The 18,068-nt window shown below is 48.8% G+C and overlaps 2 protein-coding genes across 12 annotated transcripts in view; both read left to right on the top strand.

The window, feature by feature from the left end:
• The window catches only part of ESYT2 (extended synaptotagmin 2), a 75,992-nt gene extending 71,617 nt beyond the window's left edge, over positions 1-4,375 (top strand). For 4 of the 6 annotated variants that reach the window (XM_082473231.1, XM_082473227.1, XM_082473228.1 and 1 more), the window contains 2 exons: positions 676-781; positions 1,282-4,375. In XM_082473231.1, coding sequence (XP_082329357.1) covers positions 676-781; positions 1,282-1,443 — 268 coding nt within the window. In that variant the 3' untranslated portion in view covers positions 1,444-4,375. Of the gene's footprint in view, positions 1-675; positions 782-1,143; positions 1,194-1,281 lie in introns of all 6 variants that reach the window. The other 2 variants (XM_082473229.1, XM_082473230.1) reach the window with 1 other exon arrangement.
• A 9,209-nt stretch (positions 4,376-13,584) lies between these two features.
• The window catches only part of NCAPG2 (non-SMC condensin II complex subunit G2), a 60,035-nt gene continuing 55,551 nt past the window's right edge, over positions 13,585-18,068 (top strand). For 3 of the 6 annotated variants that reach the window (XM_082472842.1, XM_082472841.1, XM_082472839.1), the window contains exons 1-2: positions 13,585-13,709; positions 16,354-16,473. In XM_082472842.1, the coding sequence (XP_082328968.1) occupies positions 16,396-16,473 (78 nt within the window). In that variant the 5' untranslated portion in view covers positions 13,585-13,709; positions 16,354-16,395. Of the gene's footprint in view, positions 13,710-14,481; positions 15,783-16,353; positions 16,474-18,068 lie in introns of those variants that run through there. The other 3 variants (XM_082472844.1, XM_082472843.1, XM_082472840.1) reach the window with 2 other exon arrangements.

The raw sequence follows: 18,068 nt of genomic DNA, 5'->3' as shown, positions 1-18,068 counted from the left end.
ACCAGTGACTTTATTTACACGGAGATGAGAAACCGATGGGCAGGCACCCGGTCCTGGTGTGGGTGTCTGGCTCAGCCGCAGCCTCTAAGAGTTCCTTCAAACCTGGAGTTCAGGCTGCCCGCTCTTGGGAAGGCCGGCCACGTCCACGTGTCCCCACGTCCCCACGAGGCCTCCGACCTTGTCCTCTGCTTTGCCAGCTTCGCTTCTGGAGGCTTTTGTCCTGCAGCATCCGGCTTCAGCCGCCAGAAGGTGCCTGCAGATCCCCTCCTCTGTGAGGCTGCTTCTTGGACACCCCACTTCTGTTCACTTGCAGGCTTGGCGCTCACTCTCTTTGGGGGAGCGGACTGGCCTGGGCTCCCCAGTGTGTCGCACACCATGGCCCACGTTTTACACCGGGAGTCAGGCGTCGTGTCCACACGGGGGAGCCATAGGGTCAGCCTTTCGCATGTTTAGGATTCCAGTCTCCTCTTATGTTTGGAAAATAATGGAAAAAAAAACTTTGAGTCTTCCTGAAGGGCCAGGTCCAAACATCTAGCAGGAGAGATCAGTTTTATAATAAAAAACGAACATCACATTTGGAATGGTCTCATAAGCAGCAATGTCATTTTTTAGTTACAGTAAAACAGAGCAAAACTATGGAGAAATTTAAGGATGATTCTCTTTTTTCCACTTCAGCTTTGATTTCAGTGTCTCGTTGCCGGACGTGCAGAGGAGAACCTTGGACGTGGCCGTGAAGAACAGCGGTGGCTTCCTGTCCAAAGACAAAGGGCTTCTCGGCAAAGTAAGTTCGAAAAAAAAATACTACGCTTTGTAAAAATTCAACACTTAACCCAGAGTACTCTTTTTAGACTTCGATTTATGTACGTGGATAATCCACATCAGCTAAGCTGCTGTGAGTGGTTTGTGAGCCAGTATCGATGTGAATGATCTCCCCTGGTACTTTGTCATAACTTACCGTCAAGACTGTTGGATACAGGAAGGGCCTCTTGGGTATAATTGACCGTATAGGTCATGGGTGGATCATAAGGGTAGAAAAGTTGAAATGTGAGAGGCTGAAAATGAGGGAGAGTGTGTTGCCAGAGAAGATCGGAAGCGGTGGTGAGAGGCCTGAAACCCACTGCTGCAGGCCTTTTCTCACCACAGGTCCTGGTCGGTCTGGCATCTGAAGAACTCGCCAAAGGCTGGACCCAGTGGTGAGTGTCCCCCAACAGACAGACGCAGAGCCCCGTGCGTCCATTCAGGAGCGCTTCCCCTGTGACCGCGTGTCTTCCTGTGTCTCAGGTACGACCTCACAGAGGATGGGACGAGGCCCCACGTGGTGACGTAGGCTGCGCTGGCCAAGGAGCCCCCGCTGTATCCGCCAGCCCCGTGCCGACACGCAGCCCACACAGACGCACCCATGCTCTTTTTATAATTTCATGTACTTGGTTACTTGTCCCTTAGTGGTTTTATAAAAACATTGACGTTTTAGGCGTATTTGGCCATTATTAGCATTAAGTTTTGTATGTTTAATTTCCTCTAGTATTTGACCAGTTTTTTCGGCGTGCGTAGGATAGTGGTCAACCGTTGTGTGCGTAAAGCTGTATGTCAGTTGTCTCTCCTAGGAAGCCGATATATGGTTGTGCTTTTTTATGGCTTTGTTTTGTATATCACTGAGGTGCACTATGCTGTGTAAATAGACTATTTTTTATAATCTCTACATGCTGGTTTGAATTCAGAAGAAAATGGATCAAGGAAATATATATATTTTTTTCTTCTAAAACTTATTAAATTCTTATGACAAATAACAGTTTTTGTCTCTGCAGGAAAAAGCTCTCAGTGACCTATTTTGTGGTGTTTCTTTTTAAAAAGAAAAGCTGAAAGATTAGTAAATATTAGTATATTTCTGCCCATTATGAATGATGAAAGAATGTATTCGAAGTATTTACACTTTCATAAATATAAAGATATATTATTGAGAAGTCAGTTGAAGTGCTTATAAGGAAAAATGTCATATAACTGAGTTATATAAAATATTAAGAGAGTTGTCATGGTTCATAAATCACAGTGCACTAATTTGAAATTTCTTACATAAAATGGAATGTCTTAAGTTTATTTCTAGTTGCTTGTTGTAACTTATTCATGAAATAGTGCAGATACATAATCATACTTTTCCTGAAATGTAATACAGACGGATTTTAAATGTTAGCAGTTAGTCTGTTGTGAAATTTACAGTGTTTTTCAGCCCGAAAAGAAAGGCAAACTCATGTTGTCCCCGTAGAGGCTGTGAGGTAGGTCGGGGTGAGTAGCTAGGAAGCCGACGCCGGCCCGTGATCGTCAGCGTGACGCACACAGAGGACAGAGCCCCCGAGCCGGCGCCAGCCACCGCCACGGCCCCGGGGTTCCGGCACAGCGGCTGCTGGTTGTAAAGAACCCCTTGCTGGGTTTCCTCACTTTATACCACGACTGACCTCAGTGTTGGGATATTGTTATACAGCTTTTATTTGGGAATATTTTTCTTCTTAGATTACGAAAAGCATGTTTTAGATACTTAAAGGCCCCAAGCCTCTTAGGAGGTGAGGCTGCATAGCTGTGCGGTAGCTGTGCGTGCCCCGAACACAGGGTGCACGTGTGCAGAAGGAGCTTTAAGGATTCTAAGGCGTGTGATGCAAATGACTTCCTGAGCCACGGGGGCACCCTACAGTTATGCCGTAATCCTGGGGAAAACAGAGCTGTGAAATTGAGTCAGAGACCTCACTAGGGCCCCGCCATGGACTCCTGGGCGTGACCGGCCTGCCCAAGTGCCTGTGTGGATGCCGCTGCTGCTCCTGCCCTCTGGTGGGTTTCAGTTGTGTCCACCGCACACTTTGAACCCTGGGTGTGCGTGTGATGGGGCCTACAGGGGCCTTGCAGTACGTCTCACACAGTTGTGCAGACCCGGTGCTCTCGCAGCTTCCTGGGTCATGAAGCTTCTCCGAAGCCCCAGCAGAGACCATCTCCTCCATCAGCGCAGAGGGCGTGAGGAACGTGGTGACACTCAGGGGTGTGTGCTCGGGAAACACCTAACTCTGGTATTTTAGCAGCGTGAGGAAGACAGGTAATTCCTAAATCTAGTTGCCTGCCCGTGGTATTAGATCCTCGGAGATTTTTTAAAAATTAGGTTTGTTGTGGGAATTCCCTGGTGGTCCAGCAGTTAGGACTCGACGCTCTCACTGCCAGGGGCCTGGGTTTGATCCCTGGCCAGGGAACTAAGATTCCACAAGCCATGTGGTGCAGCCAAAAAAAAAAAAAAAAAAAAAGTTGTTGCAGGGCTTCTGGCAGTGGTCCCCAGCCTTTTTGGCCCCAGGGCCCAGTTTTGTGGAAGACAGGGGGTGGTGTGGGGGAAGATGGCTCAGGCGGTGACGCCAGCAGTGGGGAGCGATGGGGAGCGGCAGGGTAAGCTTCGCTCGCTTGCCCGCCGCTCACCTCCTGCTGTGCGGCCCGGTTCCGGTCCTCCTCCCGGGGGCTGGGGACCCCTGGCTCCTGGCATAATTTCCAAGACAGGAGAAACACTCACTGAAATGTAGCATACCAGTGATTTCTACCAACATCCCCAGCTTTTGGGTTTTGTAGCCACGTGGTTCACCTATTCAGCGTGTATTTTACACGATGGAATACTTTAGTTAAGCAATTAGGCAAAATAAATGCCGTGAAAGGTACAAGACCCAAACAAAGCCAGCTAGCAGCATGATACCCACCCTCTGTGTGGACGGGCGGGCTGGACACAGACCCAGCAGCCAGCGCCATTCTCTTCGAAAGGAAAGGGGCGATCTAAGGTCACTGAAATACCTCCCAGGCAGGATTCTGTCCTGATGGCCGATGGGTGTTTTGGGAACCTCTTGTGTCCAGTCGGGCAGCTGAGAATCAGTATCAGGCCAGACCCCCGGCCGGGCTCCAGGATCCTGGCGATGGACACTCCGTTCTCAAAACTTTCATCACCGGTGGTTCTGAATAATTGATTCATCTGGGAAAAGGGAACTTTAGCTTTTCTACCTTGAGCCAAACCAATGGAGGGGAAATTAGTGTTGGTTAATTTGAATTCTTACTTTGTTGCTTATCCTGTGCCTTAAAGTAGGAAGTGTGAGGCCTTGCTTCAGGTTAAAACACAAGGAGCCTTGCAGCTGAGTTCGCCACAGTTATTCCTCATCCAGAGGTCGGCCCTCCTTTGTCAAGCACTGAAGCCAAATGCAGTCAGCGTGTGTGTTTATATTGTGGTTGTTGCTTTAATTCCAGTCTAGCTGGACGGCCCGCTGTGGATGGAACACAGCAGAGGGTTTATTGTAGAATGCCCTTTCCGCTCAACTAATTTTACATGACAGTGCATGTGTTTATTCAATAAAACTTTTCTGTTAGTTCACTTGTGATTTGTTCTTCGTCTTTTGGAGTAAAATTTTTAGTGTGGAACCAGATAATTTGAAAAGTGGTTACAGTCTAGTATTTATATTTGCCAGTTGTGAATTCTTTCATTTTCAAAAGAACTACCTCAGAGCACTGATACTACTCCTTTTGTTTCCATCTTAACTTGACTATTCTCTGCCTACCTCAGACTCTGAGTTTTGAAAACAGCTCTTCTGAAAGGTAATCATGAGTAGAAAAAACAGTCTTTAAAACCAGAGCCCTGAGAAGTAATGAAGAGGCTCTGGTTTGAACAAGCGGAGGGGAACCCCTAGGGGTGCCACTGCTGTCGACATCCCCTGCTGATGGTCGGGGTGACTGAGGCGTGTCTCGAGAGTCTGGCGTCAGCCTCGCTGTTAGTCAGCTCACTCAGCACCGTCACAGTAGCCTAATCCCAGTTCAGCTTTATTTAAAACCATTTCCCGCCTGGACCGTACGTGTCCAAAGCAGAGGTTATGTGCGTGTTATTTAAGCCTTTTCCACTTGTTTATCACTGTTCCTAGCACACAGTTGGTGAATAAATATCAGTTGAGTAAAGGGTGAATAAACCTGGCAGACCTTAAATAACATTAATTTGTCCTAACAAGTTTCCATTTAAGGAAAGGTAGACACCTATTGATAGTTCTTAGTTCCGGCTAAAGAGAAAGGTACTGGTGAACAGAGTAAAGAGTACACCCTATTGAGACAGAGGCCATAGTCTGAGAAATAATTGTCTGAGAAACAATTGAGGCAGAAAAGTGGGAAATGAGCCAGGAAGTCTGTCTGTATTTAGTGTTAATCTGGAAATCCTGGGCAATACAATAGGGAAAGAAAAAGATTATAAATTTCGTATTGGGAAAGAAGGTCATTTTCAAATATGAGATTGCCTATGTGAAAAACCTAAGAAAATCATCTGAAAACTTTTGAATCGAACAAGTATTTAATAAAGGGTCAGTTATAAAAACATACAAATATCTGTGGTTTATACACTAATATTGATAGCGACTAGAAAATATAATGGAAAAAATCTTACAGCAGCCCTGGAACCACAATAGCAGTGAAAACCTGCAGCGATTGGGAGCGGGTAGGGTGGGTTCAGCGCTCCCCAAGAGCCCCGTCCCCAGAGAACTGCCACAGTTTGGCCCAGCTGGCTCCTGGGGAAACCATGTGGAAAACAGTCAGTGGCAGTTGTTTAACACAGCAGGTCCCTGGGGTGGCGATACAAGTTGGGACAACAGGAGGCTGACCGAAAAATTTTAAAGGAAAACCTGGGAAATTGATGTCCAAAAGGGGCTTGGGAAAACTGGCATTCCTGGGGCTCTAGAAAGATGTGCACGTGCAGGGCTGTGCACGTGTCCAGGAAAGGCCCGTGCGAGTGAGCCCAGACCTGTCACCTCCAGCTGGTGTTGAGGCACCGTGCAAGCAGGAGGTGAAGGCTGAGGCAGAGGTGTCAACCGCCTGACGGGATGTGAAAACAGACCCCCCCCTCAATACACACACACACACACACACCAGCCCTCAGCCACCCCACACACACACACCAGCCCTCAGCCACACACACACACACACACACCCACACACACACCCCAGCCCTCAGCAGGTACTGGGAGACGAGTCCAAAGTACTAGAGAGACCTCTGCCCAGTCGCTAGCTGACCAGGTCGGCTAACTGAGCAGAGACTTCAGAGGCAGCACAGAGCAAAGGATGTAGCTTTTCGGAGACTCACCCAAGGAGGTTACTGAGCGAAAAGTATCTAAGTCGGTGGGGAGGGCTCTTACAGCGTTGCCATGGTATTACTTTAAATGTTCGGTTTTCAACAATGACAGAACATGAGACATTCACAGAAACAGGATAGTATGGGCCACACACGGGGAAAAAGCAGTCATGGAAAGTGCCCCCAGGAAGCCCAGATGTAAGTAGACGGAGACCTTAAATCAGCTATTATGTAAGTATGTTCAAAGAAAACTGTGTCCAAAGAATTCACGGAAAGTATGAGAATGATTCTCAGCAGAATAGAGAAGGCAGTAAAGACAGAAATCATCAAAAGGATGAAATAAAAATTCTGGAGTTTAAAATACAGTAAGTGAAATGTACATTTCACTGAGAAGGTCAACAATAGATTTGAGCGGACGGAAGAATCGGCAAACTTGAAGATGAGTCACTGAGACGATCTCATCTGAGGACAAAAAGAACAGAATGAAGAAGAATGAACAGGGCACCAACTTACACACAGTGAAGTCCCAGAGGGGAGGAGGGAGCAGGGCCAGAAATTACATTTAAGGAGATGATGGGCAAGCATGCTCGGATTTGATGGAAAACATTACACATTAAAGAAGCTCAATGGACTCCAGGTGGGATAAACTTAGGCCCACGCCAGGCACATTTCAGCCAAAGGGTGGAAAGTCAGTCTTAGACCATCTCCCACAAGGATTCCTCGATGAGATACTGCTGACTGCTCACCTGAAACCACAGAGGCCAGGACGGGGGTGACGATGCAGTGTGGTGGAAGAGCCCCACCTCCAACAAGACTCCTACAGAATGAAGGAGGGTGTGGGTATCCCCAGATACTCTTTTTTCCCTGTTGCTGCCCCACCTGCCTTGTAAGGACCACTAAAGGGACGGATGTCTCTGCATCCATACATCTCGTTGGATGTCCCCTTGTTTCTACCTGGAGTGGCCCAGGGGCTAAGAGCGAGGTTCACAGTCAGACCACCCACGCTCAACCCGCACCCGCCCCACGTGACCTGGCGCAAGTGCATCGTACATGCCTGCAGGAGTGGGCACACGTATGTGTGTTGCGTGTGCATGCTGAGTGTGCATACATATGCCTAGTATTGTGTGTGTGCATGCACATGTGAATATGTGCTTGTGTGCATGTATGTACTCTGTGCATATGCATGTTGTGTGCACGTGTGTATGTGTGAGTATGCACGTGTATGTTTAGCTCCTCCAAGACCATCTTCTCAAACCCAGGGTCTCAGCCTGGATCCCCCTGAAAGTAGAGCCTAAGGCGAGGCTTGGGTGCATGTGGTCATTCGGAATGTGGGCCTGTGAGTGAAACTTCTTCCTTTTGTTCTAGTCTCTGAAACAGTTTGCATAAGATAGTGATCATCTGTTTCTTAAAAATTTGGTGAAATTTGCCTATAAAAATTTCTGAGCCTGATGTCTTTTAAGAAGATTTTGATTACCCATTCATTTTAACATTTTGTATTAATTTATTTTCAATTTCTTATCAAATCAATTTTGAAGGTTATCTACCTCATGCTTTCCAATTTATTGGAAAACTATTTCTTATGAATTTAATATCTCTGTTACATTTGTAGTTGCATCTCCTTTTAATTTCCTAACATTGTTTATGTGTACCTTCTACTTTTTTCTTGATTAGACTTGCTAGAAATCCATTTATCTTACTAGTTTCGTATAGACCTTGCTTGTTATTTTATTATATCAATTGTTTTTGTATTAAATTTTGCTCTTGCCTCCCTTTCTGTCTTCTTTGGTTTACAGAGTTGAACAAACTTATTTTCCATCTTTCTTTTAAAACAATTAAATTCATTTAAGGCTAGAAATTTTACCCTACCTCCTGCTCCAGCCTCGCCTCCCAAGCTTTGGTAAGTACACACTTTCATCTAGATGTAGGCATGTTCTAATTTCTATTGAGATTTACTCTATTCCTTGAGTTAACGTAGAACTCAAGGAATAAGTTTCAAAGCATGATGCCCCGCCCCCCCTTTTTGGTGTTGGTTATGAATTTAATTGCCTGAGGTCAGAGAAGATGTCTACACGACATTGATTCTTTGGGGGGAGATTGAACTCATCCCCTTGCCCCTGTCTTTGCTCTCCTGACCCCTGGTCCAGAGCAAGTCTTAAAGGATGTTCTGAGACCCCACTCCGTGGGGAGAGTTGAGATTTTGAGATAGCAGTTCCTGCGACCAAATGAGGGAGGGACTTGACGTGGCTGCTGGTCGGGAGCTGTGTCTGGGTCCGTGGCTCCTGTGCCAGAGGCACTGGGTTTTGAGCCTTTCTGCTGCTTTTCCTGGGCAGGTGGGTCTGCCTGGCCCTTGGCTGCAAGCAGAGAGCCCAGACCTGGTCTCGGTCCTCCGTGGGGCACGCCCAGCCCACTTGCCCAAGGAACTGCACTCGCTGCACCTGCCTGTCCATGGCCTGCACCCCCGTGGCCTCAGGACCTTGTTCTGCATTCCTGTTCCATTTATGCTGCATTGGCACAGAGACGCATTTTCGGCTTTCTCTGTTTGCATCCTATCTCCCATAGCTGCTAGGAGCAGGGGAAGTGAGCAGAAGCGTGCACTCACTGCGCGTCGTAACCCACAGCACTCACGTCTGTGTCATCCTGCCAGAAAGGAGTCCTGACAGTCTTGGGCTGGTGACTGACGCCTCCTCTCCCTCAGGAGCCTTGGTCCCACCAGGTGGCGCTGCCACCACTGTGATACCTTGCGGCTTTTAAAGGTTCCGTAAGGAGCCATTTCATTCATTTCTGCATGTATTTTAGAGCCAGAAGGAGCCACTAGTTGTTACAGCTCTGCCTCCCATTTTCCAGGCGAGGAGCCAGGCTCTCAAAGAAAATGATTTGCCCAGGATCTCGTAGCTAATTGCCAGAGCCAGGTAAGCCCCACCAGCGTGTTTTACAGGCATCTCAGGATGACAAACTTGCCTAATACGGAGGCTTCTTCTAAACTAGAGGTACAGCCAAATCTAAATACAACAAAATACTTACAGTAAAATTATTCTTATAAGATTAAATGGGTCGATGGCCCATTACTTCAGTTATTATTTTACTAAACTATCTCAATATCACAAAAATATTTAGACCATCCCTTGAATTTAATTATTCAGTAGCAGCCAATAATTACAGTTTCTTTACTCTTTCACAAATGGACTTGTAGGAAAATATCCAATAGAAATAAGATAAACAGAGCATATGGTATAAAGTGATTTAACAAGATAGATAGTTAATGTTAATTTGGATAAGACAAGACTAACCTCTGAGCCGTTTACTATAGGTGCTCTTAACATGTGTATTCCTGGAAAAGGCTGTGAAAGGCAATCCTCACTTTCATGCAGGCAAAACGCTATGCAGAGGGCTCTGCTCCTGGCTAAGGGGTCTGGGTCGAGTATTTCCTAGAAATTGCTGGCAGATTTAGCTGAGTGTGAGTGACACATGGAGGAGTCCCCCGCAGGAGCAGCAGTGCTCAGGGGCCCCTTTCCCACCTCCCGGGAACTGGGCACCCCGTGCATCTGCTGTGCAGTGAGAGAAGCAGACACAAAATGCCACATAGCATGTGATTCCTAGGAAATGTCCAGAACAGGCAGATCCACAGTGGCCTTGGGGCCAGCTCGTGTTCCTGCCTTCTCAACACTCTCCCCTGGGCCCCTGGGTACACGTGGGGCCCGTCCCCACCTCCAGAGAGCCTGAGCGGGCTGGTCTGGGGAGGCCCAGGCTGGGTGTCAAGGACTCCGGGGTGATTGTGGTGTGACTCAGGGCTGAGAACTACTGTTGCCGGCTGCAGCTCCCTTCCGGAGGCTTCCTCAACGTCCTGCTGCCCGTGAGCACTGCCCAGGGGTGTGGGCCGTGCAGATATTCCCACACCAGCCCTGCTTTCCCACCCCAGTTAACTCGGATTCGAATCCCCAGCTTGGCACATCTGTGTTGGTACTCATGCTGGTGAAATTTGTTTATAACAGCTTTATTGAGATACAATTCGTATGCTATAAAATTTACCCTTTTAAAGTATACAATTCACTGGTTTTTAGTATGTTCATGAGGTTGTGTGCAACCATCACCACTGTCTGATCTCAGTTCATTTTCATCACCCAGAAGAAACCCTGTACCCATTAGCAGTCACCCCCGTCTCTGTCAGCCCCTGGCAACCCCTAACCTACCTTCTGTCTGTGGATCTGCCTGTTCCGGACATTTTGTACGAATGGACTCACTCTGTATAGCCTTTTGTGTCTGCTTCTCTCACTGGGCATCGCGTCTTCAAGCTCATCCACGTTGTAGCCTGTGTCAGAACTTCGTTCCCTCTAAGGCTGAAGAATATTCCACGGTCTGGGTGGACCCATCTTGTTTGCCCATTTGTCTGTTGGTGGACATTGGGTTGTGTCCAGTTTCGGTGGTGCTGGTGCTCTTTGAGGGGGCGGTGATCACGTCCTGTGTTGGACGCCTGGCTGGGAAGGGTGCTGGCAGGGTGCCTTCCCCCAGCCAGGCCACGCTCGCTCACTGTGGGCTCAGCACTATTGGTTCTGTGCTCGTGCCACTCAGGTTTCCTCTTTCTCCATCTTTTCTGCGATCGACTAATAACCTGCACATTAGGATCACCTGGGGATCCTAATACTAGTTAAAAACACGAATGCTCGCTGTGTCCCCCAGTCGTCTGACCTAATTGGTCTGCACAGGTATAGGCTCATGGTCTCACAAGCAGCTCACTGAATTCCAAACTGCAGCTTGGCTGAGCACGCTTTGCTTGGGCCATCTATCTCGCTCTCCTCTGAGTTACCCATGCAGGAGACCCCACCCAGCTCTGCGGCGGTCTCCCCGGGAAGAGCTGCCCTGAGCCAGGAGGGAGACGAAGGCGGACAGCTCCCCTTTCCCCTTGTCTTTCCGCTTGTCTTCCCAAGGTCATCACGGCAGGTGGGCGTGCAAATGGCGCCTACAGAGGGGCGCCGTCTTCACCCTTCCCCCCCCCGCCGGTGTTTCACTCGGGTCTCAGTCTGGAGCCCAGTCCCCAAGGTAGGGCAAGGGTGGGCATCGGGCTTCCAGTTGCTTCTGCTTTTCCTTTCACTGTTGTTCAAATACATCCACGTTTCCCAACCTCAAACTTTTACTGACAGAGACAGTACAGTATAAAATCACAGAAAGAAGGACGAGTTTCTGCACGTGCCTCCTCTTTAGCCCTGAGCCCGCCCCCTTTGGGCTGTGGCTTCAGAACCGCCTTGTTTTATCACTTTCTACCCAGGAGACAGGACCACGGAAGAGTGGACACGGGGATGGAAAGAGGGGGGAAGGGGAGCAGGTTCGGCGCCCGGGAGGCCGTGAGCGCCCGCAGCCCGTCGGTGTGCAGGCAGCTGTGGGTTCCGAGGCGGGAGTGGACGCCCAGGACGGGGTGACCGGCTCCAGAGTGAAGAGGGGGGCCTGAGCTGGGGCGTGGCATTCAGGGACTGCAGGGGAGCCGGGGCTGCGAGGAAAGGCGGCGGGGCGGGGGGAGGCGGAGGGGCGCGCTAACCGCCCGGGGACACGGCCGGCCTCTCCATGCGCCCGGTGGGGCCCTCCGGCCCCACTGCCGCAAGCTTCCTGACAGACCAGGACCAGCCCCAAAGCCTCTGCTTTCATGTTGTTGAAATGACAGTATTTTTGATCTCATGGGTTTAATGAGGCACGTGGTTAAGTTCATTTCACCTGTTTGTTCTCATTTTTGCTAGTGCGGTCGCTGGGGTCACAGCTGCAGATGTGGCTCCCGTCATTTTGCCACCGGACAGCACTGTACCGGGCCGGCGGTGACCACCCTCCCCCTCCCCAGACCGCCGGTTAGTCCAGAGTCCCCTCCGGACGCTTCCAGCCTGAGGGAAGGCAGGTGCAGGGCTGCATCCTCACAGAGAGTGGCTGGGCAGGAGGGGACAGGGTTTTGCTGGCGAGGGCCTGGGGCTTCCAGGGCACAGCGGAAGGATTTCTGACGTTGGGGTGGGTGGGGAAGGGCTAGCACGGGGCCTCGTGGGGACCGTGGCTGGGAGGTGGGCTGCAGCTTTGCGTGGCGGCCGGCTTGAACCGGGCGGGGGCCCAGGGCACCTGCATCCCAGCCAGGCCCTCACAGCAAAGCCCAAAGCCTCAGGACACGGGGTGATGGGCTCACGCTGGACCCCTGGGGACAGTCTTCCTCCAGGCCCTAACTCCAGGTGGAGGATAGGCCTGGGGTGAGCCTGGGGCCTTTGTTCCTTGACCCTGGCGTCCGAGTGGGCCCATGGCCCCCATCTTAGAGATGCATTCTTTATTCCTCAGCAGTTTATGAACAGTTCCCGAGGCTTTTCCAACACAGTTCATTCTGATTTGGCTGATTGGCTTAACGGTGAGGCCTGGATTTATGGATCGGATTGTTTCCATAAACTGAGTGAGTGCAATCTGCAGCTCTTCAAGGTGTGGGAGAAACATAAAGCAAGCAATAGAAGGTTTTATTTAAAAAAAAATTGCATTGGCAAAAGTGGCTTGAAATAAAAGAGTAACTGATATAATTAATAGTAATTCAGTGTATCTGGCTAAAGGTTTTTTGGAAACCGAGAAATGATTTTAAGTGACTGGATAAAAATTCTTTTTGAAATTCAGGTGGTTTCCAAGTCTTTGCTTTGAACAAAAATTGAAGGAAAGCCCAATCAAGTTATTAGCTGATACAAGTTAAATTAAAAGAAATTGATGATAGATCAGTATGTGATTTTTGGCATTTAATTCAAATACATTCAAGGAATAGGGTACATTGCTATTAATTTTTTTTTTCATTTCTGTCTGCTTTTTTTGGTGTGAACAAGTTTTCTCAGTATTTACATCTATAAACATAAAAAATCAGAATAGAATATTTATTCTTAGAAACATAAATTGATTGAAAAAATAGTCTTGACCATAGCATTAAGAGGTGTGTTTCAACAAAATTTTAGTTTTATATTTGATAAGTACATATCAAATTTATAATCAGTTGATACGGCTTTGATCTATTTGTATCCCTAATTAATAAAAGTATGAATGTAGAGAATTTTGGTCACGAGATACTAAATATGTATCTGTATATACGTATATGTATTTATTTATATATATATTTGCTGGAGACATGGTCCATAGAAGCTGCGTAGCAAAAGTAGATACTACGTTAGTACAGAATTATGTGGAAAACGTGGAATTGACATATGCGTTCACGAACACTCGTCCAATTGCTAGAGAATTCAGACGTCACTTGATATATATAAAGGATGATGTCACAGTTTTATTTTGAGTCAATCTTTATGTCAGAGATTGCATCTATTTCAGTCATTTAAGGCAAGACAAATTTTGATGTCAGACTAAAGAATGTCAGGATCCGAGCTCGCGTGGAAGAGGCGGGGCCCGGGCACGGGTACGGCCCGGGCCCGGGAGTGGCGGGGCTTGGGGGAGGGCGGACTGGGAGGTGGGGCGTGCGCCCTCCGGAGGCCCCGCCCGGACGCTTCCAGTTCTCGCGAGAGTGGCGCGTGGTGACGCGCGGGCGGGCGGAGCGCGTCGAGGGCGCCGGCGGGCGGGTTTGAATCTGGTCCGAGCGCGGGAATCTGCGGGTCCCGGGGACGAGGTGAGCGCTGCGGTGCCGGCCCGCGAAGGGCTGGGGGCAGGGGCCCGGGAAACAGCAGGGTCGGGCAGGTCGGGCCCCTAGCACCGCAGCCTCCGCATGGGCCGTGATCTGAGCCCGCGGCCCGGCTGGCGGCTCTGAGGTGGCCGAGGAGGTGGGCACCGGGGCCGGGAGCGCGCCACACTCCGCGCCTTCCCTCCAGGACTGAATTTAGAGGATATCCAGCCTGGACCCGGGACTGACACTGGACAGGACTCCCAGCCAGGGCTGGGAACTGACTCGTATGGGACCCCCTGAGCCCTGGACCTGGGACTGACCCCAGACGGGACCCCCCCGAGCCCTGGACCGAGGGCTGACACCTGACAGGACCCCCCAGCCCTGGACCCGCGACTGACCCCAGACAGGACCCCCTGAGCCCTGGACCTGGGACTGACCCCAGACAGGACCCCCCGAGCCCTGGACCGAAGGCTGACACCGGACAGGACCCCCAGCCTTGGACCCGCGACTGACCCCAGACAGGATCCCCTGAGCCCTGGACCTGGGACTGACCCCGGACAGGACCCCCCGAGCCCTGGACCGAAGGCTGACACCGGACAGGACCCCCAGCCTTGGACCCGCGACTGACCCCAGACAGGATCCCCTGAGCCCTGGACCGAGGACTGACACCGGACAGGACCCCCAGTCCTGGACCCGCGACTGACCCCAGACAGGACCCCCTGAGCCCTGGACCAAGGGCTGATCCCAGACAGGACCCCCAGCCTGGACCTGGGACTGACCTTAGAGAGAACCTCTCCAGCCCTGGACCAGAGACTGACCTCAGAGATCAGTTCCCTGAGCCTCCGTGCTCTGGGAAACCTGTCCTCAAGTATCTCTCCTACGTCTGAGATGAATGGTTTGCTCCAGGTGACGAGGGTTTTCCATGGTGACAGCGTGACAGGGATCTCTTTTTAATGCTCATCTTAATTCAGTGCCGACCTCCTGTGTGAAGAGCACAGTGCCATGGGGACGGTAGCTGCATGGTGGGATGATCTCTCACCTAGCAGGTAGCTCTGGCTGGAAGGGTGAGGTCTTGTGCACATAGTAGTGGGTCACTTTGAGAGAGGGAGGTTGCGTGTAAGTTAAGAAATTAGTAATCCTTGAAGAACTACAGTCACTAGTGTCAGAGAGACAGTGGGGAGTGTGGCAATAAATCCGGTAGTCTAGTGGCAGAGGATAACTGTGGTTAAGACCAACATGCCAAGAATTACACTTGGAAATAGAGCAAACCAGAAAAGTTAGCCGAATCACGAAAAAGCAAGGAGGGTCCCAGTTTAAGGTATATGATTCCATGCAGTTGATTGCACCTTTCTGGAAAATTGTTTATTTAAACTCTTGAATTGGTACTAGCCATCGTCACTCATCAGGCTTGTTGCTGGTGGCCCTCCTGCCCGCTTAGCCAGTCGCAAGTTATGCTCACAGCTCAGGCATCTGAGTTGAGGGATGAGGTGGCCACACTTCAGTGGTGCTTATGTGGAGAAGTTATTTTCTATCCTTGTTGGTTTAATTTAACTGCTAAGATCTTGGGGTTCTGTATTTAAGATGACTCTATCCCCATAATTATTGCCGTTGGTACCAGTAATTTTCCATATCGCTCTCCTTATGACTGCAGGAGGTTTTCACTTATTTGTAAAGTGAGCGTCCTGTTACACGTACGTTCCATCATTTTGCTATTACTTCATTGGGCTGATGTCTTTCAAACCGGGGACCGCTAGCACGAGGTGGTGTGAATGGCCAATGGGATTTGTTAGGGGAGACACGGGCAGCGAGGGAGGCTGCACACAGTCCCTGAGCTCTCGTCCCGCAGGGGTGGGGAAGAGTGTGCTGTCGTTGGGAGCAGCTGGTGCGCCCTAACAAGCTCCCAGGTGACCCCAGGGCCACCCTCTGCATAACAGTGTGACCGTGACAGGGATTTTCTTGGTGGAGGAGTGGTGCTTTAGGAAGGGAGAGTCTTCGGGATTTGGCAGCTGGGCTTGGTCTGTTCTGAGCTGACGCAGACCTGAAGGAGCGTCTTGCGAAGGTGCTGAAAAGGGAGAGGAGGTGAGCCTCCTGGAGCTGTTGGGTTTCTCTTTCCTTAGTTGATAACCTCGTTCACATTCGGTAGAAACATGATGTTATGTTGATACTATTCTCAGTAAAGAAAATAGGGAAGTTATTTTTATTTATTTTTTAAATTAATTTTTATTGCAGTATAATTGATTTACAATGTTGTGTTAGTTTCTGCTGTACAGCAAAGTGAATCAGCTATACGTATACACATGTCCACTCTTTTTTAGATTCTGTTCCCATATAGGTCATTACAGAGTACTGAGTAGAGTTCCCTGTGCTATACAGTAGGTTCTTATTAGTTATCTGTTTTATACATAGTAGTGTGTATATATCACTCCCAATCTCCCAGTTTACCCCTCCCTCCCCTTTCTCCCTTGGTAAGGAAGTTCTTTTTTAGATATTGTAACTTGTTTATGTCAGAATATTGTTAGAAACTGTCTATCATAGGTGGTACAGGGATTTTCTTGCAGTGTTGGATACTAACTAATGTACAAAATTACATCTTGTAGGAAAAGGTATATTTGCAAATGCAAGTTTCAATATGATTGTGTTTTTTTACTAGGGTTACAGAATAAATGCCATATGAAAAACAGTTTGATCTGCCATGGAAAAACGTGAGACATTTGTACAAGCAGTGTCTAAGGAGCTGATTGGAGAATTTTTGCAATTCATTCAACTTGATGTAAGTTTTATGTTTAGCTTTATTGTGTTTGTGATCGTTAATGTAAGACATTTTCCTAAAATCATTATATCCACAAATGAAATATAGTCATCTCAGTGAATCCGTAGGGACCAAGGTTTATTTAAAAAAGTAACAGAAAACTGTACTCAGATAGACCTGCTGATGGGCAACTACTCCCAAATGGTGTTCCCTCCTTTCTTTTAAGAGGGTTGCTGTAAGGATGGTAAGTGGTGTAATGCAGTGTGCTTCTAATTACTTAAGTCTTTACTGACCTCTTGCTATGTGCGTGGCACAGTGAGGAAGACATCCTTTTTGTCCTCAGTTATCTCCCGGGTTGTGGTGGATTCAGGCGTGAAACTACAGCAGGCTAAGGGCTAAGCTGGGGCAAGGGTGGGGAGGGACAGGGTAGTTTTATCAGGGATCTGAATGGGCTGCGTGGAGACTGGGGGAGAGAATTCTGGACAAAAGGGAAAGACAAAGACCCTTGAACAGCTCGGGTGAGTGTCCTGCGAGAGGAGGCTGGTAGGATTAGGATGGAGAAGTGGCCTTGGAGGGCCCTGGGGGGCCGCCCTGCCAGTTCCCGCCTGCCCCTCCTCTCCAGCGTTCTTAGTCTTCCCGTGTTCTTCTTGCGTCATTGGAGAGTCAGTTGCAGGCCATGTCTCGTTATCCCTCAGTAGTCCCCTGGGTGTTCCTAGAACATAGACACTCTCCTGTAGAGCCACAGTAAAACCTTCAAAGAGGGAGCTGGACGGTCACCTGCAGGGTGTTTGCGGGTCTTTTTGCCCAGTCCCATATCACGCTCTGTGCTCCGCTGTCTGACTTGCTGGTCTCTTTAATCCAGAGAGTTTCACAGCATCCCTTTTCATGACTGACGGTCTTGAGAAGTGCAGGCAGCAGTTCCGTGGTCTGTCCTTCCTTTGCCCTTGTTTGCTGATGTGGTTAAGTTTATTTATGCGTTTTGGAGGAACTGCGTACATAAGTGGTGTTATGACCTCCTCACTGGGTAGAAGTAGTTGACGATTCTTGCCTGAATCGATTATTACTATGATAGCTACAAAATTGTGATTTCCCAATCCCATATTGCTTCTGTATTTATTCATTGCTATTATCAGTATGGCCTCGTTGATTCTTACCTTATTCAAAGGGTTATTATTCCTTACTGTTGCTATTTCGGTGCTCAGATTGTACCAGATTGGATTCAGGGACAAAGTCATGGCCCAAGTTAGGTTGGAGACCAGAAACTTAGCATGCAGTCCTTGGCGTGGATGTCTTATTATCGTTGTTGCTTTTGTTATTACTTTAGCTCTAGCATACTTTTGTAACCTAATTATAGACCTGGAGATGGTGGACATCTGGATGGATTGATTTCAGGGAGGGTTTTTGCTAGGTGGCTGAAGATTAGTTTAGCAAGACTGGCTAGGGGGAGGAGGGATCTGCTACTTTCTGTCTGATAACCCCTTTACTTTTCCCTTTTAAGAATGGACTTTGAAAACTACAGCCAAACTCTTGAGCTTCTAAGTTAGTGCATAAACTTTTCGCCAAGGATAGAACTAATCTTTTGTATTTGGAATGTAACAGTTGCTATTTATTTTGCA

This window comes from Balaenoptera physalus, assembly GCF_965194825.1.
Source record: "Balaenoptera physalus genome assembly, chromosome: 8".
NCBI classification, from domain to species: Eukaryota; Metazoa; Chordata; class Mammalia; order Artiodactyla; family Balaenopteridae; genus Balaenoptera; species Balaenoptera physalus.
Note: the sequence above shows the minus strand (reverse complement) of the source record. Positions and strands in the feature narration are given on the sequence as shown.